Source organism: Scylla paramamosain, chromosome 26, assembly GCF_035594125.1.
Source record: "Scylla paramamosain isolate STU-SP2022 chromosome 26, ASM3559412v1, whole genome shotgun sequence".
NCBI classification, from domain to species: domain Eukaryota; kingdom Metazoa; phylum Arthropoda; class Malacostraca; order Decapoda; family Portunidae; genus Scylla; species Scylla paramamosain.
Genome location: NC_087176.1, coordinates 19758677 through 19784274, shown reverse-complemented (window position 1 = coordinate 19784274; position 25598 = coordinate 19758677). Strand labels below are relative to the sequence as shown.

At 39.9% G+C, this 25598-nt stretch overlaps 2 protein-coding genes across 5 annotated transcripts in view; both read right to left on the bottom strand.

The window, feature by feature from the left end:
- Positions 1 to 1105: 1105 nt before the first annotated feature.
- Positions 1106 to 1588, bottom strand: LOC135113862 (uncharacterized). The gene has a single exon (XM_064029484.1). The coding sequence runs from the start codon at positions 1586 to 1588 to the stop codon at positions 1106 to 1108; it is 483 nt and encodes a 160-aa protein (XP_063885554.1).
- Positions 1589 to 5108: 3520 nt separating this feature from the next.
- LOC135113787 (solute carrier family 35 member F3-like) overlaps positions 5109 to 25598 on the bottom strand; it is a 78096-nt gene continuing 57606 nt past the window's right edge. For 3 of the 4 annotated variants that reach the window (XR_010274996.1, XR_010274997.1, XR_010274998.1), the window contains 2 exons: positions 10426 to 10506; positions 5271 to 5323 (listed from right to left, as the gene is read on the bottom strand). Coding sequence is in view for 1 of the 4 variants with exons in the window: in XM_064029377.1 (XP_063885447.1) it covers positions 10438 to 10506 (69 nt within the window). In the remaining 3 variants the exon portion in view is untranslated. Of the gene's footprint in view, positions 5324 to 10425; positions 10507 to 25598 lie in introns of all 4 variants that reach the window. The other variant, XM_064029377.1, reaches the window with a different exon arrangement.

The following is a 25598-nucleotide window of genomic DNA, read 5'->3' as shown; positions in this document are numbered from 1 at the left end:
CGACCAGCACCGTCAGCGGCTCTTCGATGCCTGGTGTTCGTGCGGCAAACGTGAAGACTTTGCCCTTGCGCCGCGTCTCGTATCTCTGCCACAAACGTTCAGGGTGACGCAGGAACAGACTGCTGCTGCCGTTGAGGTGGAACTCCTGTCGCATTTCGGCTTCCTGCAGGCGGCTCATAGACATCACTATTCGTTCGGCGCTGTAGCACATCTCCATCTCCTGTGGAAACACCACTAAGGGCGTGTTGACCACCACGCCGCCCTTCAGTACCACCACCACCTCGTCCAGCTTTATCACGTCCAACTGCAGCACGCCAATCCAGGTATTGATGCGTATCTTTACCGTCTCCTCGCGGCCCGTGACGATGCCGAGCCTCTGGCCCAGTGACAAGACCAAGGTGCTGACTGAGGAGCCGGTGTCAAACAAGACAAGGCACGGGTGGCCGCGCACGGTCGCATCCACCATGTTTCCTTCACCCATGTGAACACGGCGGTAACCGCTCACACTCCTCTTCTCCTTGACTCTTTCGGCCTCCAGCTTGAGTCTCAGCACGTCCTCGCTGTCTCGCCATCTCTTCCTGAGGCAGTGAAGGATACGATGACAACACTCCAGCGGCCTCTTCTTTTTTGGCACTTTCTTGTCCCCTTTTCTCTGCTTGGCCGGCCCGTCTGTGTCCTGCCTGTTCCGCTTCTTTGCCTGGCTCTCGTGGTCTTCAGCATCCTCCCTCTTCCGCCTCTTGGCCTGGCTGTCTTGTTCCTCCGAGTCCTGCCTGTTAAGCTTCTTTGCCTGGCTCTCGTGGTCTTCAGCATCCTCCCTCTTCCGCCTCTTGGCCTGGCTGTCTTGTTCCTCCGTGTCCTGCCTGTTAAGCTTCTTTGCCTGGCCCTCGTGGTCTTCAGCATCCTCCCTCTTCCGCCTCTTTGCCTGGCTATCTTGTTCCTCTGTGTCCTGCCTGTTAAGCTTCTTTGCCTGACTCTCGTGGTCTTCAGTGTCTTCCTTCTTCCGCTTTTTGGTATGGCTGTCGTGCCCTTCCGCAACCTGTCTCTTGCATTTCTTGATGCTGTTCATAAGGCGTTTACAGCACTCCATGTTCTCTGGCTTCTTTTGTTATTTACTGTTCTCACTCTTGCTCTTCTTTACCTGCTTCTCGAGGTCTTCTGTGGTTTTCCTCTTGTTGTCTTGGTTTCTGTGTTCTTCAGTATCCTGCGTCTTCCTCTTCTTGTTCTGGTTCTTGTCTTCTTCCGTGTCCTTTTGCTTCCTCTTCTTGATGCGGTCCATAATGGGATTAAAACAGTCCATCCTCATCCTCTTTTTTTCTTCTCTGTCATTCCCGTTCTTCTGCTTTTTGTGTTCTGTATCCATTTTAACGCCATCCACCTTCCTCCTCTTATGGTTCTCATTGTCTTCCATGCTTTTCTCTTTTCTCTTCGTGTTGAGTTTCTTAATCTCTTGGTCACGATCCGATTTCTTCTCGCGGCTTTTGTTTCCTCTTGTCATTCTTTTGACGCGATGATTGTCTTTAAAGCCTTCAGTGTCCTTTCTCTTCTTGTGGTTGCTGCAGTCTTCGAAGCTCTTCAACTTCCTCTTCATTGTGTTTTCCTTGGTGTCTCTCTTGTTCTTCGTGTTCTCCTTCTCGGCGAGGGTCTCGTATGCGTCCGTTGATTGTTGTTTTCTTTCTCTTTTTAAGTCTCGTAGTGTACAGCTGTGCACCAGTCTTCAGTAGGCAATCTAAGACTTGGCACAAATTTACCCTGAACTTACTGTTCGTCCTGAGGTACGTCTAGGTGATATTAAGGATACTTGTGTGGCTCCTCCTTGGAGCTCCCAGCAGCTTGGAGCTAAAGCACTGGGACACCCTCCAGGCCCACCAATCAGAGGCCTTTATTCTAGATGTGATAAGCTCTTAAGGCAATCAGATACAAGAATTAAGCAAGATACAAAATTAAGGTTTATTCTTTTCATTGCAGACAGAGATGCATTTTTTCATTAATGATAATGAATCGTATCCAAACCAACACTGAAATCATGAACACTCCCTTCAAAAGCATAGATGTAATATATCTATATGCCTTTGTATTTTCATTTCTCTAAGTATTCCTTTTTATCAGTCGGTTATCTCCATTATCTGTCTCTGTCTATACATGATGACGTGTGCACTACTAATATTCCACTAACATCTTCACGCCACCACGGTCTGATGGTCATTTATAGCCGTAGAAAACCTCACCACAAATTCCCATTCACACAACATAACTGACGCATATTTTTGGGGTCAAGTAAAATAACAGTCTTGTCACTGTTCGCAGGTGGTCAAGTTTAGTCCCGCGCTTACATAGCCAAGGAAATAATACGACCTGTGATGTTATTTCGTGCATCAGTGACAAGCAGGAAGAGCAAGAGGTGGATCATTCTCAGCTGAGGAGAAAGTATGCTTATATGTTAAGTCATTATTAAGTCACCAGCAATGATCATAGTCGATTTATTGTTTTGTATATATGAAGTGTGTTGTCCGCTCAATGTATCCCGTTTTGGTTAAATATACTGACAGCAAGAATCGTTTTATAAGATGTGTCGTAACACCATCCCTTGCTTACTACAAAATTAAAGGAAGGAGAACAAGAAGAAAAGCAGAAAATGGAGGATGAGAAATAAACGTGAAAGGCTAACTCTGATACTGCAAATAAAAAGAATAGTATTTTGATTTTTTTTTTTGTTCCATATATTTCGCGATGAGTAGAAAATGAGCTATGGTTTCTTCTCCATTTTCTGTGTGTGGTTAGTTTAGATTAGTTTCCATAAGGTAAGTTTAGGTTGGGTCATCTAAGAATAAGTTAGGTTAGGTTTCTGTGTGTGGTGTTCAAGTTGGAAGGTGTTGAGTGTTGGTTCCTTCAGTTCCGGAGTCGCGGCGGGAAGACAAAAAAGGTGCTCAAGTCTTCCTGAGCTCCACGTGTTTGGCGCTCCGTGTTGTCTCTCTTTGGTTACTGAAGGGGTGCCTTGGTTGTTGCTTGTGTAGAATTAATGAGACTGTCTGGCGTGGATGGTGTCCTGTGCAATGTGCTTCCTTCAAGCTTTGTAAGTATTCAAGTTTGTTTTCCTGTTAACGTTTTGTAATCATAAGATCCGTTTCTCTTTATTGATGTTTTTTCTTCTTTTTTTGTCCTAGCTGCATTTCATGGAGTTTCTTTTAATGTTGCGCACGCGCGCGCGCACACACACACACACACACACACACACACACACACACACACACACACACACGATTTTACACTTTCTCATTATTTTTCTTCCTTCCTTCACTGTCGAGATAATTAAAGTAGGACAAAGAAATACAAGAACAGTAACATTAATGAGAATAAACGATATGATTTCCAATGGTAAGATTGAAGTGTTGTAACGTATTTCTCTGGTATGTCCGTCACACGTCTCTACTGTGACGCTCGCACGTACCTCTCACACCTAAATGACCTCAGCACGCTGTCACGAGAGAGAGGTGGTTGTGAGGTGATCAGTAAGTCACTCCGCCGCCTAAACGCTTGCTCTGAGAGAGAGAGAGAGAGAGAGAGAGAGAGAGAGAGAGAGAGAGAGAGAGAGAGAGAAAGCAGGACTATACTTGTGTGCTTTTGCTTCTGTATGTACTCGCACTAACTTGAAAAAAAAATAAATAAATAATGGAAACAAATAAATAACTTACAAGAGAGAAAGAGAGAAATTGGGGAGAGAGAACAGCAAACATATACGAACCAAGCAAAAACAAAGAAAATCAGTCGGGCAGGTGTACAGTACTCAGTAATCAAGGTGTGGATTGTGGCAGCCAGGTAAGACGACCCACTCACAACACGTGGACTACTGAATTACAAAGTGGAGGCATTCCAGACCAGGTGTGTAGGAGACTGAGGTGATGTGGCAGGTGTGTGTGGAATTCAGGTTTATACAAGAGGTCGTATGTGTAAAAGGTGGATGTGTGTAGGTGTGTGTGTTTGTTGTAGAGTAGCAATGACTGAATGGTGGTAAGCTGTTGTCATCATTAGTAACTTCCATGACTCTTTTGCAGAAGGATGGGTTCATTAAGACACCGAAACTGTATTGATTGTTGATGTTATTCTAAGGTACTCAAGCAATACAGGTTTTTTTTTTTTTTTTTTTTTTGTTTTGTTATCAATTTTCTTATTCTCGTCCTTCTTCATTATGAGAAAGCTCTTTTTATCGTTTATTTTGCTCTACGCTAGTGTCACTAACACAAACTAGATTAAACTTTATTGAATACAAAAGCACGAAGACTAAATAAATCATAATGAATACAAAAAAAAAAACTCTCTTTAGTTATCTATTATCCTTTAATATCTTTCACCATCCCTAAATTGCCATTACCTTACTCAAACCAACCTCCCACTATCTATTCCACTCATGACGTTTTTTTTTTTTTTTTGTAAAGGGGGTGGGAAATGTCAACCTTCTAAAATTAAACTGCAGTCAAAACGTGGTGAGTCATAGGAGTTACCAAAACATGTTCGTCTAAATAAAAAGTTCACTGCATGACTTTTTTTTTTTCTGGTCTTGTATTACTTTTTAGTGAAGGGTTTGTTGTGGATAACTTGTCCTGTACATCAGAGAGCAGAGTCACAGAATAATGTCCACCGTAATAAAAAGAGGCAGACTATGAGCGTAAACTATATAAATCTTGCAGCCGCGTTTAATTTTATCGGCAATACCTTTAGTAGGCGTGTTGTTTATCGTGTTTTGTTGTATTATCGTCCCGCCATATGTCAAGTCTTCACTCACCCAGCAGTCAGGTGTGTAACAGGATGGACACCGCGCCTCCACTTGTGGCGTGGGACTCAATAAAATATGCACCAACATCACACGGCCCGTAAATCTGGTGGCTTATACATACACACACACACACACATACACGTTCCATTCCGCTTTTTTTTTTTTTATCCTTTATACTAAAATATCAAATAAAAAAGATGAGTGAGCCATGCCTTATCTACTTCTCTACTTGTATACTTTGTCTCTTCTCTAATAGTCTACCTTTCTTCAGCTTGACAATATTTCCAGATCTTCACCTACACATCTAGATTACTTATATATATTTTTTGTGTGTTTTTTTTCTTTTTTTTTTTAATAGTAACATGTGTAATGACTCAAATATTGTTACTTTTTCTCTCTTTTTATTTTTTACATCACGCTTTGCTATCATGCATATTCGTAAGGATAACTGGTTCCTGGTGTTCTTGCAAGTAGTGTTTGGAACCACGGGAAGTGTTTGGCAGGATAACTCGTCCCTGCACTCCTCTCTTCAGCTCAGTTTCGTTAAAGACACACCTGATGGTCGTGAGGGGGAGCATGAAGAGAGAGCATGGCAAGGAGGGATGTCAGTGAGATTTACGTCTATTTTCACTTCCATTCCCTATATGACTCTCTCTCTCTCTCTCTCTCTCTCTCTCTCTCTCTCTCTCTCTCTCTCTCTCTCTCTCTCTCTCTCTCTCTCTCTCTCTCTCTCAACTATTTCTTCGGTACAAGGGGAGTGTGATGGCCCGTCAATATCCTTCAACATGCACACAGCACCGCCTTGTCTCCCGAGGATGTGGTCAGTTATTCACCCAATACCACGGAACTATTGCCACTGCATCGCCAGGGTTACACCTCTATTACCTCTCACTTGTACGGCGTTGATTGACCGATCAACCCTGCAAGTGAGGATGGACAGCTGCTTCAGTCAGTTGGCAAGCGTGCACACAAGCCAGCCTGAGAGGGTTTCAGACCAAGGCAGTCTATCGGTCAACACACGGCCGCCACGCTATTCCGAGCCACTCAAGCTACTGCCAGGTACGGAAAGTGGTTTTAAAATGCCTCGCCAAAAGTAAACTCTCCATTCTGGTTTCCAAGAGAGTGTTATCATCGAAGTTCTGGAGTAAAGGTAATCGATTCACTTCCATTAGGCGTGTTTGGCGGGAGTCTGATCTTTAGTACCACGCCTGACGCTGAGGTGAAGACTTCGTAAAATGTTGGTTCTATCTTTATGGCGGAAGTGAAATGCTTTATATTCTCCTATTTTTCATCGTCATCGGAGAAAATTTACTTTTATTCATTCCTTCGTCAGGCATGCTTGCACCAAGAGTACACGAGTAGCACAACTGAGGAGGAGTTCCTGCGCCAACAAAATATTTGTCTCGCGTGTGTGAACAACTTGTACTCTGCCCGTGTCAGGGGAAAGAAAAGTACCTGTCGTAACACACCGATTGTTTGGGCTACGAGAAAAAAACTTCAGGACTTTTGCCATTTTTCTACTCCTGTACTTACTTTACTTGCCTTTCTTGTTCCTTCCAGTGTTTACAAAGTTAATAAAAGAAAAACAATATCACAGTATATCACATTACAAAGCGGACTTTAAGATGTTACGCTCATTTTATATTATAACTACTCTGATACAAAGAATTTTACTTTTTTAACAGACAAATTTCGCAAGATCATTCCTCTCTTAAATTTCTTTATCTTATTTCTTTTCCTTTGGTCACATTTCTTTCTTTTGTAGCTCTGACTTTCCTCTCTTCGGCGCGGGTGAAGTGAGTACCCGATGAACAGGTCATCTGTCTTCAGACCTTAACAAAAAGCCAGTGGAGAGAGAGGCCATTCGTCTTTCCTGAGGCAAGTCAGGGTTTCCTTGGATAATGATTTGCTGTGCCTGTGCCGTAATCAAGTAAGAAACGCCCGCTAAATATTAAGGCGAAAAATGACCGCAGAGGTAAAGACAGCTACATGCAGCAGCTTGAGGTAGAGACAGGAGGGACGGCAAGAAAAGGAACACGGAGCGAGGAAGACATAGAGAGAATGAAGGTAAGGAGAGGGCAGGCCATGACAAGTTAGGGGAAGGGGAAGAAAATAACAAACATCTAAGAGAGTATGGAAAGTTACTGTGGTGGAAAAAAAGAGAGCTAATGACAAATTAAGGTAAGCAGGTAAAGGAACGAAGAAATAGAGGGTATGGAACATTACTTACGTAAGAAAAGGGAAGTTTGATACTAGAGGAAAAGGACGAAAAGGAGAGAAGATACTAGGGTCTGCAAAACATTCTCTGGAAGATATAAGAGGACAAAGGGGGACAAAAGGAGGAAGATGCAATGGGTAGGACTAGTGGAGGTCATAAATAGCCAGGGAAAAGGACGAAGGGAGATGCAAGAGGGTAAAAAAAAAAAATACTTGGGTAGAAAGAGAGGAAAGTATAATAAGCCAGGGAAAGGGGAACGCGGGGACGAGGATGCAATGAGTAGGGATTTGAGAGAGTCTGAAAAGTAAGGGAAGGAACAAAGGGAATAAGATGAGAGGGGTACGAAAAGTCACTGAAGTAGGAGGAGGAGGAGGGAGAGAAGGAGAACGAGGAGGGGAAGGAGAGGCCCGACAGACCTTCCACCCACCAAATTACTCGCTTACGTGGGATGATGCGAAAATATTTGCGCGGAAATGCAGTTTCTGGAGGCACGCCCACGGCTCATCAAGGTTAGGCAAACACAAATTTCTCCCTAATGAAGTATTTTTGCGGGGGTCTCTGCCTGCGTAAGTCACTTTCCTGGATATGGATATTTTCTGCCGGGAAGTGCACCACATTATTTTTTTTTTCCTGTTTTTATATTTCTTTTGTCACACGAATTATTTTAGTCAACTTCGTTCTTTTTATTATATGGACTGGTGAGAAAAAAGTTGATAGGTGTCTCTCTCTCTCTCTCTCTCTCTCTCTCTCTCTCTCTCTCTCTCTCTCTCTCTCTTACCCTCCTATTTTCACCTACAGTCGTTCCTGTTATTTGTTTCAATTTCACTTCACATAATTCAAGTAGCAATAACTTTCATTCGTTTTTTTTTATTTCCTGTCGTTGTTATTATCGTTGTTGTTGTCGTCGTTGTTGTTGTTGTTCATTCGGAGGCAATTAACGCAAGGATTTAATCGCATTACGCAGTTTGATTTATGCTCGTAATTGTTTAACAAACGATAAATTTCAACAGTAAATACGAATTCACAAATACTGGATTCTTTGCTGCCACGGAAAAACAGAGTAGCAAAATGAACTATACCATTATTAGCGCGCGGGTGAGGCCGGCACGTGTGTGTGTGTGTGTGTGTGTGTGTGTGTGTGTGTGTGTGTGTGTGTGTGTGTGTGTGTGTGTGTGTGTGTGTGTGTGTGTGCTAAGTGACATGTCGAGGGCTAAGGCTAATAAACTTGGGAGCCCTTTGCAAGCAACAGCCGCATGATGTGACACAAGACGGGTCGCGGAGGGAGGCGGGGGCATGGACTGCGTGAGGCGGAGCTGGACAGGACAGGAGGGAGACAGGCTGGAAATGAAAAGTCGTTGAGGAAAGGGATGCGGAGAGTAAGGTTCTTTTGGTATGGGGTTGTTTATGAAGGGGTGAGTGTAGGGACGGAGTAAATAAAGTGAGATATAACAAGGATGGATAGATGGATGGATGTGTTAGATGGAATGGAAGCAGAAAGAAGTAAGGATAAACAAGTGTTGAAGTGTTAAGTATGGAGTTGTGGAGTGTGTCAATGAAGGGAAGGTAGATCTGGATGGTGTTAAGTGGGATCGATTGCTACTAAATTGATACGACCTTTGCCTCACGCATCACGCACACAAACATTAAACCAAATTCAAAATTAAACCAAATTCAAATTAAACCAAATTCACGGTGTTTTTGATGCAAATGTGCCTCAAAACACAGTATCATTGCCCTGTTTGTCGCTGACGGGCGCCCATTAGCCCAATGAATCATTCTATAATGGCATTACTCATATCAAATTCAGTCCACGCATATATGCCGGACGATGTGTGTGTGTGTGTGTGTGTGTGTGTGTTTCGCCTCAGCACTTGGTTCTTACTTATTTTCTTTTTATTACTCATTCATTATTAGTTGATTTATTGTTACTAATTTATTGATAACTGGAAACAAACAAACATCTGACTCTGCGTACCCTGATGTTTAGCCAACATTAAGTCAGGTCACTTAAGGAATCCAGATGTCCTGAGTTTGGGCTGCCACACCCAGCTAAGCATGGCCCCTATCGTTACCCTCACCCCAAACGTTCCGCGCACTTTGATCAATATAAAATTAAATATAACAATGCCTAACATATCCATTCTTTTCACGCCAAATGTGTGTATTATATCTTTTCTTTCTTGTTTCTTGAGTTGAATGACCCCCCTTTTTTTTATATTTAACATCATTACAGGGACCTTAAGAAACCTACGTAATGTATTAGAGAAAAAAATGAGACAATACATTCGTAATCAGCCCAGTTATTCCTTCAAGAAGCAAGTTCTGCGCGTTTACCTGCAGCACTGTATAGCTGGTGAGCCAACTTCCAGCGCGGCCATTGTAAATCATAGACATAAATTTTCGATTAATTTACGTTTAACGGATAAGTTCCTCATTTTTTTAAAGTTAAGTCTCGCGTGATTCTTCCGTATGTTCTCAATCCGGCTGGTGTAATTTTCAGCCATTACTTTAACATTTAGCACCCGGTAGGATTATATGTACGAAAACCTTGCATGTTGCGTTCGTGGAAGAGGAAACGGTGAGCCATCCTATCTTATTGTGCTCTGGCCGTCTGGTCTGGGGGAGAGAGTGACCAGGCACGCGACGAGAACGAGAGAGAGAGAGAGAGAGAGAGAGAGAGAGAGAGAGAGAGAGAGAGAGAGAGAGAGAGAGAGAGAGAGAGAGAGAGAGAGAGAGAGAGAGACATTCCGCGCCATCAGATTCCCGGCACCGGTCATATCACGTTACCTGCATCGTGCGCCATTCATTTAATTAAGTGTGAACGTGATGCCTCAGGTCAAGTTACTGAGCAAAAAAAAATATATATATGCACACAGACACTCACCCATGCAAAAAAAAAAAAAAAAAAAAATTCTCTTGGGAGTTAATTTCGTTTATTGACTGTTAACATTTTACTAAAATGAACGTGCAGCCTCCCTGAAATATTGTGGTGCGTGACACAGCTATATTTGACTTTACTGCCAGTGAAAGGAAAATGGTAAGGAAAAGACAAAGGCATATGAAGAAGATGACAAAAACAATAGAATAAATGGGAAACAGATAAAACACAAAGAAAACAGACCAAAGGATAAAAAGGACATATAGAAAGTAAAAGAGGAAGACGAAACCAAAAATGAAAAGAATAGAAGGGAGACAGATTAAAAAAAAACTGAGACATAACAGAAAAAAATCGATAAAACACACGGATTAAAAAAAAAAAAAAAAACATACTAAAAAAAAAGGAATGCACAGGAAATAGAGATAAAAAGGAAAACAAACCAGTGATACGAATAGTGACATGCAGTGATTAAAACTTGCCCTCTTCCTATTCTCCTGCACCTCTCCTGACCTGGTTTTTCTCGACACTGCAGTAAAACAATAAAAAGGTGTATCGGTTTACCTTGCCTCAGTGTTAATATGGCCGGCAGGGAGAGAGAGAGCGAGGCGGGTATATGGCGGTGGTGCTGGAGGCGGGAGTTACCTGTGGGAGAGAAATATATTGTGTTAGAGGGAAGTGAGAAGGGAAAGGTATAACTGAAGTAGGGCGGGTCAGGTGGTGATAAAGACAGCACAGAAGGGAATGTAATGCTATTGGGGGTGTGGATAAGTATCAATGATTGCAAAGAAAGCTGAGAATGTACATAAAAGGTGATAATAGTGAAGAAAGAATTATATTTATTATCATCATCATATTAGAGATAATGATGATGATGATAATGATGATGATGATGATAATAATAATAATAATAATAATAATAATAATAATAATAATAATAATAATAACAACAATAATAATAATAATAATAAATCAGCAGTGCATTTCCTGTTACAATGATGCACCTCATTTATGATCATTACGTTCATTATTTCCCTAAAACAGCAAACACAGAGCTACATTCTTCTCTCATTAATGAACAGCTTAACTCTTCACAAACTTCACCTCCTCAGGCAGGCTTCTCTTCTTCCCTTTTCCTCCACTTCCCTCGCTCCCCATTGCTACATTTCCAGTACACCATTACCTCTTCATTAATTTCCTCTGATCTACTTCCCCCCTTTTTGTTTTTCTGTACATTTTTCTCGCAGCGGCAGCCTTGTTTTCATTACGTATACAAATATGAAAAAAAAAAAATGTCTGACACACAATCGTCTGTATTTGAGTAATGGAAAGCTACACATTATTCCCTTCCGTGTTACAATTACATTTACACGCACTAATAGTTTTCAGGGCTCTTCTAACGAACTGAATCATTTGCTCCTACTCTTTCATCTTTTTTGACATGTTTATACATTAAATGGTGATGAAGTTACGTATATATTTTTTTTTCCATTTCAGGTTGGTAGAAAGTTTTCCTCCTTTAGAATATTATTAGTAGTATTGTAACAAACGCTAAAACTACAATTGATAAATAACATACGAGAGACTGTCAAGATATTAATTGGATTTTCCCTTCCGTGTGTGTGTGTGTGTGTGTGTGTGTGTGTGTGTGTGTGTGTGTGTGTGTGTGTGTGTGTGTGTGTGTGTGCTCACCCGCGTAGTTATGATCTCCGGAATACGAAGAAAAAAGGCAACTAACCGCGTGTTGTTTTTCGAGTCAAAATGTTTGTGTTCAGATGCAATAAGACGCGTCCCTTGTAATAGCGGTTTGGTTTCGTTGTTGGTGTTATTGTTGCTGTTGTCGTCGTCGTGGCATTAAGACGAGACCACCTCCATCCTCCATCCCCTCTCTCTCTCTCTCTCTCTCTCTCTCTCTCTCTCTCTCTCTCTCTCTCTCTCTCTCTCTGATTGCCGTGTCCATTCAAGGCAATTATATAGTCAGTTCACTCTAATCAGAAGCTTAGGATATTGAAAGTGATGGTTTTTAGTTGGTTTACTTTACTAATAAGAAAAAATGGCAGCATATTTATCTTCCACTACAGTACAATCATATAAAAAATTACTAATGGTATAGATTGTATAAATGTTAGTTTCTTTTTTTTTTTTTTTTTTTTTTTTTAGTAGCAGCACATGTATATACACAAGGCAACTTGTTTATAAGTGGCTAAAGTTGCCTTTTTTTCACATTTCTTTTGTCATCATTATTTTTGTGGGTTGCACTCACACACTTGATCCTCAATGTGTTCAATTCATAGATTTCATAAGTTACTATTTGTAACTTATGAAATCTATGAAGATTTTATTTTCCATCATTTTTTTCATTTTTTTCTGATTTTCTGATTTCATTTCAATTTAGTTTTTGAGTGGAGTATCTCTCAGTTGTCTCTTCGTTAAGAGATGCAGTTTTTGAGTGGAGTATCTCTCAGTTGTCTCTTCGTTAAGAGATGCTGTTTTGCATTTTTTTTTTTAAGATTTTTTTTACTTTTTGGTCACTTTCTGGATTTTACGCACAATGTTTTTTTTCATTACGTTGTGTTTTTTTTTCTACCTTTTTGTCATCATTTATTATCCGTTATAATTATTTTCTGGGTTTTGACTTTATTTTGTTATTTATATTTCGTTATTTTATTTTATTTTGATTTTTTTTGCCATTTTAATTTTTATTATTTTTTGCTTTTTGCTTTTTCTCATTTTTTTTGTCATTTCCTGGCTTTTTTTTTTTACTTTTTCTTTATGCTTCTTCATTCACTAAGATTTTTTATTTATTACTATTTTCTTTTAATATTTTTTCTGACTTTTTTACCATTTTTTGGCTTTATTTCTTTTTTGTCATTATTTTCTAGCTTTTATACTTTTCTTTGTCACTATTTTCTAGATTTTTAATTATTTGTTATAGAAATTTTCATTTTTTTTTTTACTTTTTATTGATATTCATTATTTTAATGTTTTGTAGTTGTTTTATGTTTTTTGTTACTATTTTTCTTATATTTTCTCTTTTTTGTAATTCTTTTTTTCCTTTTTTTTTTCTTTTTTGTCACAATTTTTTGGCTCTACTTTTTTATTACTTTTTTTTCTTATACTTACAATTTGCTTTTTTTTACTATCTTATTTTCATTATTTTAATCTTTTGTAATTCTTTTATGTTTTATTTTCTTACTCTTCTGCTTATCTTTCTTATTTTATTGTAATTATTTCATTTTTTTTTTACTTTTCTCATGTTTGTTATTATTTTGTCTTCACTTTCTCATTATTTTGTGAAATATTTTTTACATTTTTTGTCATTATTTTCTTCCATTTTCACTCTTATCACTTTTGTCACTTTTTGTCCCTTTCGTCATTTTTTTTTGTCATATTTTTTTTTACTTTATCAATATTTTATGCATTTTTACTTTTTTTGTCATTTTCTGCTTTTTTATTTTTTAGTCATTCTGTTCTGGGTTTTTAGTTTTTGTAATTATTTTCACTTTTTTACTTTTTTGTCATTATCTTGTGGATTTTTTCTATTTTTGTCGCTATTTTTCACTTTTTGTCGCTATTTTGTTTAGGTTCCTTTCTTGTCAATATTTTATTTTTTTTTACTTTTTTTGTCATTATTTATCTTTTTTTTCATTTTTGTCATTCAGTTTTTGTTATAATTATTTTCTGGATTTCCACTTTTGTCATTTTTTATTGATGTTTTGTCATTATTTTTTTTAGTTTATTTTACTTTTTTGCTATTATTTTCATTTTTTGTCATTATTGTTATTGTTTTTTACTTTTTTTTCTTTATTATTTTTTTATTATTTTCTTTTTTTTACTATTTTCATAATTTTTTTACTTTTTTATTTTTTTATTTTCTTTTTTTTTACTTTTTTTCATTATTTTTTTATTATTTTCTTTTTTTACTTTTTCATTATTATTTTTTTTACTTTTTTCATTATTATTATTTTTTTTACTTTTCATTATTATTTTTTAACCTTTTTTTCATTATTATTATTTTTTTATACTTTTTTCATTATTATTTTTACTTTTTTTCTTTTTTTTTTTACTTTTTTAATTATTATTTTTTTTTACTTTTCATCATTATTTTTGAGTTTTTAATTATCCTTACTATTTTTTTTCATTATTTTCAGCTTTTTTTTTATATTTTAGTCAATGGTTTCTTGTCATCATTTTCTGCTTTTATTTTTTTTTCACTACTTTCTGGCTTTTTTTTTAAATTGTTTTCTCATTATTTTCTGACTTATTTTTTTATCATTATTTTCTGGCTTTTTTTTTTACTTTGATGTCTTTCTTTCTTTCTTTTTTTTATATTTTTTCTCACTATTTTTTTCATTATTTTTATTTTTATTACTTTTGTTATTTTCTGGATTTTTTTTTACATATCTTCCTTTTCCTCATTATTATTATTTTTTTTACTTTTTCGGTATTATTTTCTGTTTCTGGTCACCATTTTTTGGCTTTTTTATATTTTTCATTACTTGCCATAATATTCTGCCTTCTTTACTTCAACACTATTTCCATAATTTTGTAAACTTTTTTTTTTTGGTCATTTTTGTTTCATTTTCTTTTTTCACATTTTTTTAAATTTTGTCATTATTATTATTTTTTTTTACTTTTCCCATTATGATTTTTTTTTCTTTTTCTCATCATTTTGTGGCTTCCTGTCAGAATCTAGTTTTTCGGTGGTGAGTCACGTGATTACATCATTAAAAGATACTATTTTTCTTCCTTTTTTTTTCAATGTTTTCCGTTTTCCAAACGCAGTCTTCTTTCTCAGTGGACTAATAATTAAGTCAGACTTCTTAAGTTACGGTACAGTATTTTGCTTGTTTTTTAATCTCTTTTATTATTATTTTTCCTTACTTCTTGTTTTCTTAGTGGAGAGTCACTTAATTAATTTGTTTCCTCGTTAAGATTTTTTTTTCTATTTTTTCCTTGTTTTTATTTGTGCCATTGTTCTCTTGTTTCCTCTCACTGTTAATAGCCGTATTTCACCAGTTTTCCTCTCACTATCAATGGCTGTTTCACCAATACTGGATATAATTTTTCTTTTCTTTGTTTTTTGTCGTTGTTTTGGTTTTCACAATCTTGATCCTCAGCAGGTTAACACTCAAATCGTAGCATTCTAAAATAACTTGTATAAAGATTTCTTTGGTGGATTTGTATCTTTATATTTTGTCATCGTTTTCTGATTTGCTCTCACTCAAAATATTAGGCTTCTTATTTAATGAAGATACTTTAATTACCTTTTTTTTTCTATTAATTTCTGGTTTCAACGGTGGATTGACAATCGATTAATATACTTCATAGGTTATGAGAGCAAACACTTTCTTGTTACTTTTTTTTCACTTTATCTTTTTTATCTTTTAATTTCTTTTACGTCATTATTTTTCATTTAGTGTCACGAATGTTCTTGTTCCTCGCTGAAGAATCACTCAGTTGTTTCGTCAATAACAGATAGATTAATATTTCTTTTTTTCTTTGCAAATTTTAAGCGCTTTATTTTTTTGTCATTAATTTCTGGATTTCACTCACCACCTTGTTCCTCAGTGGAATCACTTAGTGTTCTTGCTCCTTAATTAATGGATGAAAACTTTTCTTTTTGGTCTAATTTCGGGTTTGGATTGACAAGCATGTTCCTCAGTAGAGACTCAGTGCTTAGGCTTCTTAATCCATAGTTAGAAAGCTTATTTTGTTTTTGTACTTTTTTTTCCCCAATTTTCTCGGTTGCACTGACTAGGATGGTCCTCAGTGCGAGTGACTCAGTGTTTAGCGGCTTGCGACTCGTGATGGAGGCTCTGCGCACTAGTCCGCCCTTTCTTCTGTTTCTGTGAACGCAGCCGAGCCTTAAGGGCAGCCACCTCTCGGGCCCATTTCACTCGCGCGGGGCCTGAGGGTGGCGGCTGTGATTCCAGTACCTTCAAATCCAGATCAGGTTTATAATCAGTAGGTAGGCTGTAATGGGTGTCGATCTTACAGCGGACGGATTTCAGATTTATTTTGTTGTAGCGTTTTTTCTTCTCTCCTGACGTTTGATTGTTTCTTTTCAGCTGGCGGACATAACGGTAATGGCTACACGAGAACGTCTTCTTTCTTAACTCCAGTTCCTTCTTTACCTTCATTCTCGCCGTCATGTTCTTCACCGGTGTTGGTGGGGAGACCTTCCACCACCTCCACTTGCTGCTTACATTGGCCATCGCGGTGTTCTTGTGGCGGCAAGTCATTACCTTCTTTTTCAAATGTTGATCCTTCCCTATATTCTTCCGCGTCGTCATTTTTTCCACCGGTGATGTTGTCTTCACATTGCCAAGCGACACACTCTCTCTCTTCTTTCTTAAAGGCATTGCTTTCCGTATCTTCTCTCTCCTTGTACTGTTCTTCACGATGACTTTGGTTAAAGACAAAAGTTTGGTTATAGAGGGAAGGTTAACTTTCTCAATAACGTCTTGTTTCTCGGCTTCCTTCTCAAAATTTTGTCCCTCTTTAATTTCCTTATCTGCATTGTCTTTCTCAGGAGAGGTACTTTTCACATCTTCAACAACCACTTCCTTCTTTCCAGTGTCATGCACATCATAGTCTTCCGAAACACTAGTCTCCTTTCCTTCAAGAGCATTAGCTTCCTCGCCTTCATGATATTCATCGTCTTTTTCCTGAACTAGCTGCATTTCACTAATTTTTGCTGGTTTCATTTCCTTCTCGGTAACTTTTTGTTTCTCAGTATCTTCTTTCTCTTCCTCATCTGTCTTCTCTGTTTTTGTAGGGACGCTTTCCACATCTTCGGTGTCTCCTTCAGTCTCTTCAGACTCATTTTTATCATATTCTTCCCAAACTGCGCTCTTCTCTTCTGCTGGATTCTTTTCGACACTTTCCGCGTTTTCATTGTGTTTTTCGTGAACTAGCTGTACTTCACTCATTGTTCCTGATTCTTTCTTCATCTCTGTATGATTTTGTTCCTCTGTATCTTCTTTGTCTTTCTTATTAGTCGTATTTTCATCAGCATTATTCTTTGTCTCGCATGGAATGCCTTTCTTGTGTATTTCCTGAACCTGAACGATCTGTTTTTCTTTCTTTGTTTCTTTAGGCTTCATAGACGCCTGCTTATCGCGACGGACGGTACGAGGTGCGCTGCGCTTCTGTTGGCGTGCAGCAGGAGCGTCTTTGTTGAATGACCGCACGTTCTTGGTTTGCATGGGGATTACTGGCGGCAACTTTACAATTTCTGGAGTTGTTATGATGTTAACGGGTTTATCTTTCTTCTTAAAACTGTTGAACAAGGAAGTCGCGTAGTCGATCTTTACTTGGTTTTCGTCATCCCCGCGTTTAGCGCACTCGTACTTATCGTTCTCTTGTAACGGCTTATTTTTCTGTTTCTCAGCGGCATCGGTCTCGTCGCCGCCTGAAGCCGCTCGGTCCTTTTGAACAATTTTGAAGCTGGTTTCCGTGACATAAAGAACGAACTTTTCTGAATTTCGGTTCTCCATCTCTTGAAGGAAGGTTGCCAGGCGGCCAAAGAGGACAACCTTCTTTCCGCGCCGCTGCTTGATGGAGACCTTGACGGCCGTCTTGCCTGGCGTCCAGTATTCGCGGAAAACCATGCCGTCCATGTACATCACAGTCTCCAGAGACGTGTACTTCTGGAGACTGGGTTCTTCTTTATGCGGTTTGAAAAAGAATTTGGCTACCTTAGTGAAGCGAGGCCCTCGTGGCCAGCAACAGCAGAAGAAAGATTTCGCGTCGGGATCTCCCATGGATACTTTGACAGTGCGTGGGGGGCCGCGGAGAATGTCGCCATTCTCCACGACACACTCCCCACGCATGTATGTGCTGAAGGAGCGTCTACCATCCATCCTGTCTCCTGTCATCTGACAGACTGAATGTCCCACTAGGGTACACTAGTATTTAGGATACCTGAGGTGCTTGGAAAGTGCTTCACACTGGAGAGTTTGGAGTTGTGAAGAAATGCACACAATGTTGCCGCCTTGCAGAGCACCGTCTTTAGGGTTCACAGGCAGGGAAGCACGTGCACCACGGATAGGGTGTTGGGGCTCGGGAGGTGATCCTGCACTGGCAACTGTGATCGGGTGCGACCAATAGGAAACTTGCGCTGCATTGCAACAGCCAATCACAAACCACCTTTAATTATTATTATTATTATTATTATTATTATTATTATTATTATTATTATTATTATTATTATTATATAATAATAATAATTATTATTATTATTATTATTATCCCTCCACCTCCATGACTGTTCATCCAAATTATTCTCTACCTGCAAATACCAAACTTGCGTCACCTAATCTGAACACGACCCACTAACTCTTGCCTAACGGGAGCCTCGCAGCAGGGGAGGGGGAGAGGAAGGGCACAGGTTATTACAAGGCCTTGGAAACACACAGGGCGGGTCAGGTTAGGTATTATCTGAGCTCACTAAAGTTCACGTGAAGTCAAAGTGTGTGTGTGTGTGTGTGTGTGTGTGTGTGTGTGTGTGTGATTTTATTTTTACTATTGTACGGTGTATTTTTAAGCCTCTCTCTCTCTCTCTCTCTCTCTCTCTCTCTCTCTCTCTCTCTCTCTCTCTCTCTCTCTCTCTCTCTCTCTCTCTCTCCCTGGCATTTGACGCAAGCGGATTCTCTTGTGTGAAATGTTGTATGGTTGTATGTTACGAGAATTTATTTACACACACACACACACACACACACACACACACACACACACACACACACACACACACACAGGAGGCACATATGGCGAGTCAACAACAAATATGCTAAAAAGAACAAAATCAATCATACAAACATTTATATTCGAAAAGGGAAAGCAATACAAATAAAAAAAAAAACAATACAAAGATAAATGTACAAAGACACACAGACAACAGCAATGGAGGGACAACAGGTACGTAGGAGGACGAATTTGTATAGATGGGGAGATAAGAGGGGAGGGGAGAGGACAGGAGAGAATAGGGAAAGAGAGGAAAGGAGAGGAGAGGAGAGGAGAGAAGAGGAGAGGAGAGGAGAGGCTAAGAGAGAAGAGAAGCGAGTTAGGACTGAAGTGAAACGAAGTGAAATAAGATGAGAAGAGGGAGAGAAGAGAAGAAAGGACAAAAAGAGAGAAGATAAAAATTAAACTTGAAGAGAAATGAGGAGACAAGATATAGGAAAAGAAATGGAGATGAAAGCAGCATAGGAGAAATGAGAAGAGAAGAGAGGAGAAATAAGAAAAGAAGAAAATACCAGGGAAAAGGAGAAAAAAAATCTGAAATGACGATACGTGAAAGAAGATAAGAGAAGAGACGAGATGATGAAACAAGCATAGGTAAAAATAGGAGAGATAAAGAAAGAGAAACAGAAGAGAACAAAGGACACTTACATCAACACAGGACACTTACTATCAACACACACACACACACACACACACACACACACACACACACTTCCCCTTAGCCAGACGCAAAAGGGCGCGCGTATTTCGTGTTACTTTTTTTTCACTTTATCTTTTTTATCTTTTAATTTCTTTTACGTCATTATTTTTCATTTAGTGTCACGAATGTTCTTGTTCCTCGCTGAAGAATCACTCGGAGAAAAAAAAAATCTGAAATGACGATACGTGAAAGAAGATAAGAGAAGAGACGAGATGATGAAACAAGCATAGGTAAAAATAGGAGAGATAAAGAAAGAAAAACAGAAGAGAACAAAGGACACTTACATCAACACACACACAAACACACACACACACACTTCCCCTTAGCCAGACGCAGAAGGGCGCGCGATATCAACTTGCCTAACCGGAACCTGAAGCTGCTGCTGTTACCGAGCCGCCGCAGGTGTGATAATGACAGGTGTAGTGGTGAGGGACGCGAGACTGGCGAATCATTAGGTGGTGGCGCGGAATGTAGCGAGGTAGAGCAGCGGTAACAGTGCTTGAAGTCCAGTAAATGGGACGCCAGTGTGTGTGTGTGTGTGTGTGTGTGTGTGTGTGTGTGTGTGTGTGTGTGTGTGTGTGTGTGTTGAATGGGCCGTGAATAGTATGCATATTACTATTCGTTCGTGTTGATTTGACTTTGTTAATTTGTAATGTGTGTTTCTTGTGTTTCGTGTGAATTCTAATTTGTTGTCGGTATCTATCTATTTATGTATCTACCTATCTATCTATCTATCTATCTATGAATCTGATAGAAAGCATTCATGTGATGAGCAGAGAGAGAGAGAGAGAGAGAGTCTGTCGTCCCACATCTGCCTCTCATTCCAAAGTTATCTGCGTAAAGTTCTTTCATTAGGGTTTATTTTACGCCTCCGTGCTCCTTTTTCCTTCCATACAATGCGGCCGTGAAGAGGAGATAGAGAACATGAAGTGGAGGGAAGTCGATGAAGAAGGAAGAATAGAAAAAGTTAGGAGAGGAGAGGAGAGGAGAGGAGAGGAAAGGATAAGGAGGAGGAGGAAGAGGAGAAAGAGGATAAAGAAGGGAATATGAAGTGGTGTACTAGGCGTGAAGGAGAGAAAAATAAATAAAGAGCGAATAGAAGGTAGATGAAATGATAAAAGGAGGGAAAGGAATGTAATAATGATGAAGTTGATATTGGTGGTTGTGATGGTGATGATGGTAACTTGATAGGCACTCGAGGTGGTGGTGTTAATGGTTGTGATGATGTATGTGGTGGTGTATTGCTGTTTGTGGTAGGACTTCAGGTGGTGGTGGTGGTGGTGGTGGTGGTTCTGGTGTTGGTGGATGGTAACTGTTAAAAATAAAGAGACCAGAAATTAAGTCCAAATATTTACGAACAATATTGGTACATTAGAGAGAGAGAGAGAGAGAGAGAGAGAGAGAGAGAGAGAGAGAGAGAGAGAGAGAGAGAGAGAGAGAGCTAAAAGTCGAGGGTAGGGTGCTATAACTGGCTTTCATTTCACTTCAAACACTCATTTACGCAAATGTCCGCCAATTAAAGAGGAGTCTCCCGCCACGACGCGTCCGGTGTTCATGATCACTGAGTAAAAACACCGCGTGGCTGGAAATCTATCACCTGTGCACAGTGAAAACACCACGTGGCTGGAAATCTATCACCTGTGCACAGTAAAAACACCGCGTGGCTGGAAATCTATCACCTGTGCACAGTGAAAACACCACGTGGCTGGAAATCTATCACCTGTGCACAGTAAAAACACCGCGTGGCTGGAAATCTATCACCTGTGCACAGTAAAAACACCGCGTGGCTGGAAATCTATCACCTGTGCACAGTAAAAACACAGCGTGGCTGGAAATCTATCACCTATGCACAGTAAAAACACCGCGTGGCTGGAAATCTATCACCTGTGCACAGTAAAAACACCGCGTGGCTGGAAATCTATCACCTGTGCACTGGAAAGACAAAGGTGCGAAAAAAGTGCAAGAACCTGAAATGGAAGCAGTTATCGTACTTACAAATTAATGAAACAAAAAAAAAAGATAAAATAAAAGACTATTCAGTTTCAATAAATGGAATATGAAGTTATGAAAAGAAAATAATAAATGATTGTCTAAAATTATTGCGCTACTTCTATAAAAATTAATTAAACAGAAAGGATGAAACAAAAAGACAATTCAGTTTCGGTAATTGGATACGAAGTCATGAAAAGAAAATGGTTAGCGATTGTGTAAACCATTGCTAAGGTAAGTTTACTACACCCTAATACAAATTAATCAAGCTGAGAAGGTAAAACAAAAGACGATTCAGTTTCTGTAAATCACATGTAAAATTCCGAAGAGAAAAAGGAATAAATAATAAAGTAATGATGCCGCTAAGATTGCCCAACTCCAATACAAATTAATCACACAAAAATGTAAGAAAAGATTAACTTAAATGTGAAATTCTGAGAAGAAAATTAACAAATGATAGTCTAAAAATATGGCTGCGTCTGCCCTACCACGACACTTTATAATACATTAATACGGTAAGAAATTATACATGGACTTGAAGAGGAACACTTAAAGAAAGATAGATAGGCAAGGCTTGGATAAAGCACCGAATACAACAATACGTATGGCGTCTCCTCGGTCATCCTTTAAAAACTGGAAACACTGATGACAACTGCGCAGTTTCATACACGACAAAAATGTTTTCGAATCATTAATCTCTCCTGCATTGCCTGATGAAGGGAGCTGCGGGAAAAACTGTACTGCAATACTTTTACGCATTTTACAATCGCATCTGTTCGGCATTTCAGGAGTACAAATATTGGCACAAAGACTCTGCGGGGGTACGTGTATGGATTCAAAAAATTGATGCAATTGCAAAAATGTTTGTAAATGGTGAAAAGAGCGCGTTTTCTTTCATGAATATACATATTTCAGACGGAAATATTTTGTAGATACGCTTTTAGTTGAAGGTAAAGTCTGAAACTTACTTCAGTAACTGGCACGACTAAGGGATCAACACGCGCCGCATCACTGACAACAGCAGCAGCTATTCCTTCCTGTGACTCCCGGTGGGCACCAATCCAGACGTCCTTGGCATTCCAAAAAGTGTCGGCAGAATATATGAACAGACCTCGAGGGCTTGTCCTTGGTCTTTAGTTGTCTCTTACGAATAATGAGCATGATCGAACCCCAGGGAGGAGTGGCACTTATACCTCGTGATTCATGTCCTGCACGCGAGCACGGGTTGGCGGCCTGAGGTATGCAGCATTACGTTATGATTGGTAGCACGGAACAATACCTGTATTGATAAGTTTCCTCTCCGCTAATATCTGTGATTATGCGAGGGCAAGCATTATCGAAGGGTTTATTTCTCTTCCCCAGGTTGTTCTTCAGTGTCTGTCACGCAACAGCAAGGCACGGCAAGGCACATAGACGGACTGAGTCTCCTGTTCTTTGTCATGTGGCACATATATCGACAAAGGCAAGTGGTGCTGGGCGAAGAGTTTTTATCCTAACTCAGCACCGTAGCTTCCCCGTGTGTACAGCCCCGAGACTAACACCTCTAAGAAGCTACGAACTGGACACCAATTGCTGGAAATCCGTCGACAAGTTAACAGGCCAAAGTCTCGTTCGTTATCTAAATTAACCACATAAATCGTTCCACTAACTAGAAACAGCCTTGCACCACCCAACGAATCGAGGAAGAGCTCTCAATCTGTTAGGGCCTGGCGAGGCTCTTCCTGGGTCTGTGAGGTGAATGCAGCCCAGTGGCCGCCCGAGTTACGTCCACACTAGAAGAATGGAACAGCAGCTGGTGCCGTCTTTAGTTATTACAGTGATTATACCCCCTGCGGCTACCCGAGTTACGTCCACAGAGGATGCATGGAGCAGCAGCTGGTGGCATATATAGTTATTACAGTGATTACACCCCCTGTGGAAGAATGAAGCCGCAGCTGGAGGTGTCTATAATTATTCTCCTTAAGGCAAGAATCCTCGCTCCCTCCTGACTGATAGAGGAACGACTGCGCTGAATACCTTAATGCACCTAAGGAAATTATGGGGATTTCAAGAAAATTTTAAAAAATCACGTTTGCGTGGCGTGTGCACATAAACACACACACACACACACGAGCAGGCACAGCAAGCACAGCCCAGCATACACGAACAGTCTCCCGTCGGCGGAACATGCAATCATCACGAGCAGACGGAGAACAAAACCCCTTCCCTCCCCGCCTCGCCACGCCGTTTTTAAATATCCATCTGAATGTACATCACACCGGCAGCAGGACGCGCCAATATTCATGGCTACTGCAGTGACGGAGAGGCGTGCACCACCTCACGGAGACTGCGCCGCCACGACAACTGAATAAATAAGCAAATAAATATATACATAGATAATGAGACCTTGAGATTACGTATATAAATGCATAGTTTCCACCTGTTATTATCTTTATCTGTTCTTAGAGACGTAATATGCTCAGTCATTTTTTATTCTTTATGATGTTTTTTTTATTTCTTTTTTTTTGACAGACACATTCTCTCTCTCTCTCTCTCTCTCTCTCTCTCTTGCCCTCCCAATTCAGTGATTTAATTTGAGCCAGGCCAAAATATCTCACACAACAATTCCTGACAGACAGTTTTAGTTGATAGGTCCTGGCGATACTTCCATAATTTTCTATTACCCAGCAGCCTCCTACCTGCCCTCCTCTCCCAGCTGGAAGTGACGCGAGTATTGTAGAATCAGTTCACAGAAGTCGCGGTGCCTTTCATTCAAGTAACTGTGCATTCTGTCCTCGTGGAAGTTGTAATATCATCCGTGTCTTGCCTTTATGTTTTCTGTTATTTTTCTTGTTATTTTTCACTTGTTCCTGTCTCATACTTTTTTTTTCTATCTTAGCCACGTTTTCCTCTCTCTGGTCTTCGTCTGGTCATCTTTTTCTTAGGTTGTCTAGTGTCCGTCTTCTGCTTTTCATTCTCTTCTTTGTTTTATTTATAGTCCTCCTCCTCCTTATGTTTGGGTTTTGTATGGTTGTCTTCTTGTTCTTTGTTAAGTTGTGTTCCTTCTTGGGTCCTCGTCCTTCATCTTCGCCTTGTTTATTATCTTTCTCCTCCTGTTTAAGTTTCGTCTAGTTTTCCTCTTGTTCCTTGGTTACTAATTTTCGTCTCCTACCTTTCATTCTCCTCTGCTTTATTTAGTCTTACTGCTGCTCACTAGTGCCAGGAATCCCTCTCTACCTCTGACTCAAGGATCGAGACGCGGGCAGACGAACATTTTCCACAAAGGAGATTAACAAACAAGAAACACGCCTATGAGAAGGAAAATTGGCCAACAAACTAGATTAGAATGGAAAATTGAACAGTGAAAAAAAAAAGACATGGGGAGAGAGAAAGACAATGAGACAGAGAGGAAAGGAAGGGAGATGGGGAGGAAGAGAACGAGGAAAGGAGGGAGGAAGGAAGCTGATTGCGGTCTGCTGCAACAAAAGCTCTCAATTTGTCATCCTCAATGGGATAATACCCGAGTTTAATTGTTTGCCTCTCGGCACGAATGCTGTAGACAGGGCGGCATGCTGCTCTCGTAGGGAATGGCAGCGGAATGGGAGAGGACGGGGAGTGGGGGGGACAGACTGCTTGGGTTGACTGGAAAATGGAGGAGTGTGGAGTGCAAGGTGGAGTTTGGCAGGGAGTGGAATGTTAGTGGGGAGAAAGTAAGAAGGACAGGAGGTTAAGATCTTGGTTGCAGAGGGTGGAAGTGAAAAAGGTGATAGGGTGTGGAATGCAAGGTGGAATTTGCATTTACGGAGCAGATTTAGGTGGATAGATGGAAAGAAGACTGATGGTGTGGAGTAGAAGTGGAGGTGGGGAGATGAGAGTGAAGCGAAGATGAAGTGAAGTGAAGCGACGATGGGGAGATAGTAGATTGATTGATACAGGAGGAGGAGGTGCAGTGTGGAGTGCATGGCAGGGGTGTAATGGGGAGGAGGCAGACAGCTGGAAGGAGAAGGCAGAGTGTGGGGAGGAGGAGGGTCTGGGAAGAGAAATGTAGGCTGAGCATAGTGGTCGGGTAATGGTAAATACATGCACGAACTGTCCTCGTCTCCCCGAAATTGCCCTAATGACCCACTTACTGCCACACAAGCCGCTGCTCATCTCTTCTTATTTCTTGCCTTTTACGCACGCCAAGGAATGCACACCACGAACATTCCACATGAATTTTACACGCGATAAAATAAGATCTTTGGGTCAGCGTGCTAACTATGGTGGATCTCTGTCAGAGAATATATATATATATATATATATATATATATATATATATATA

Excerpts from the sequence above, each read along its gene's own strand:
- LOC135113862 (XM_064029484.1), bottom strand. The coding sequence starts at position 1,588 with ATGAAGAGGAAGTTGAAGAGCTTCGAAGACTGCAGCAACCACAAGAAG.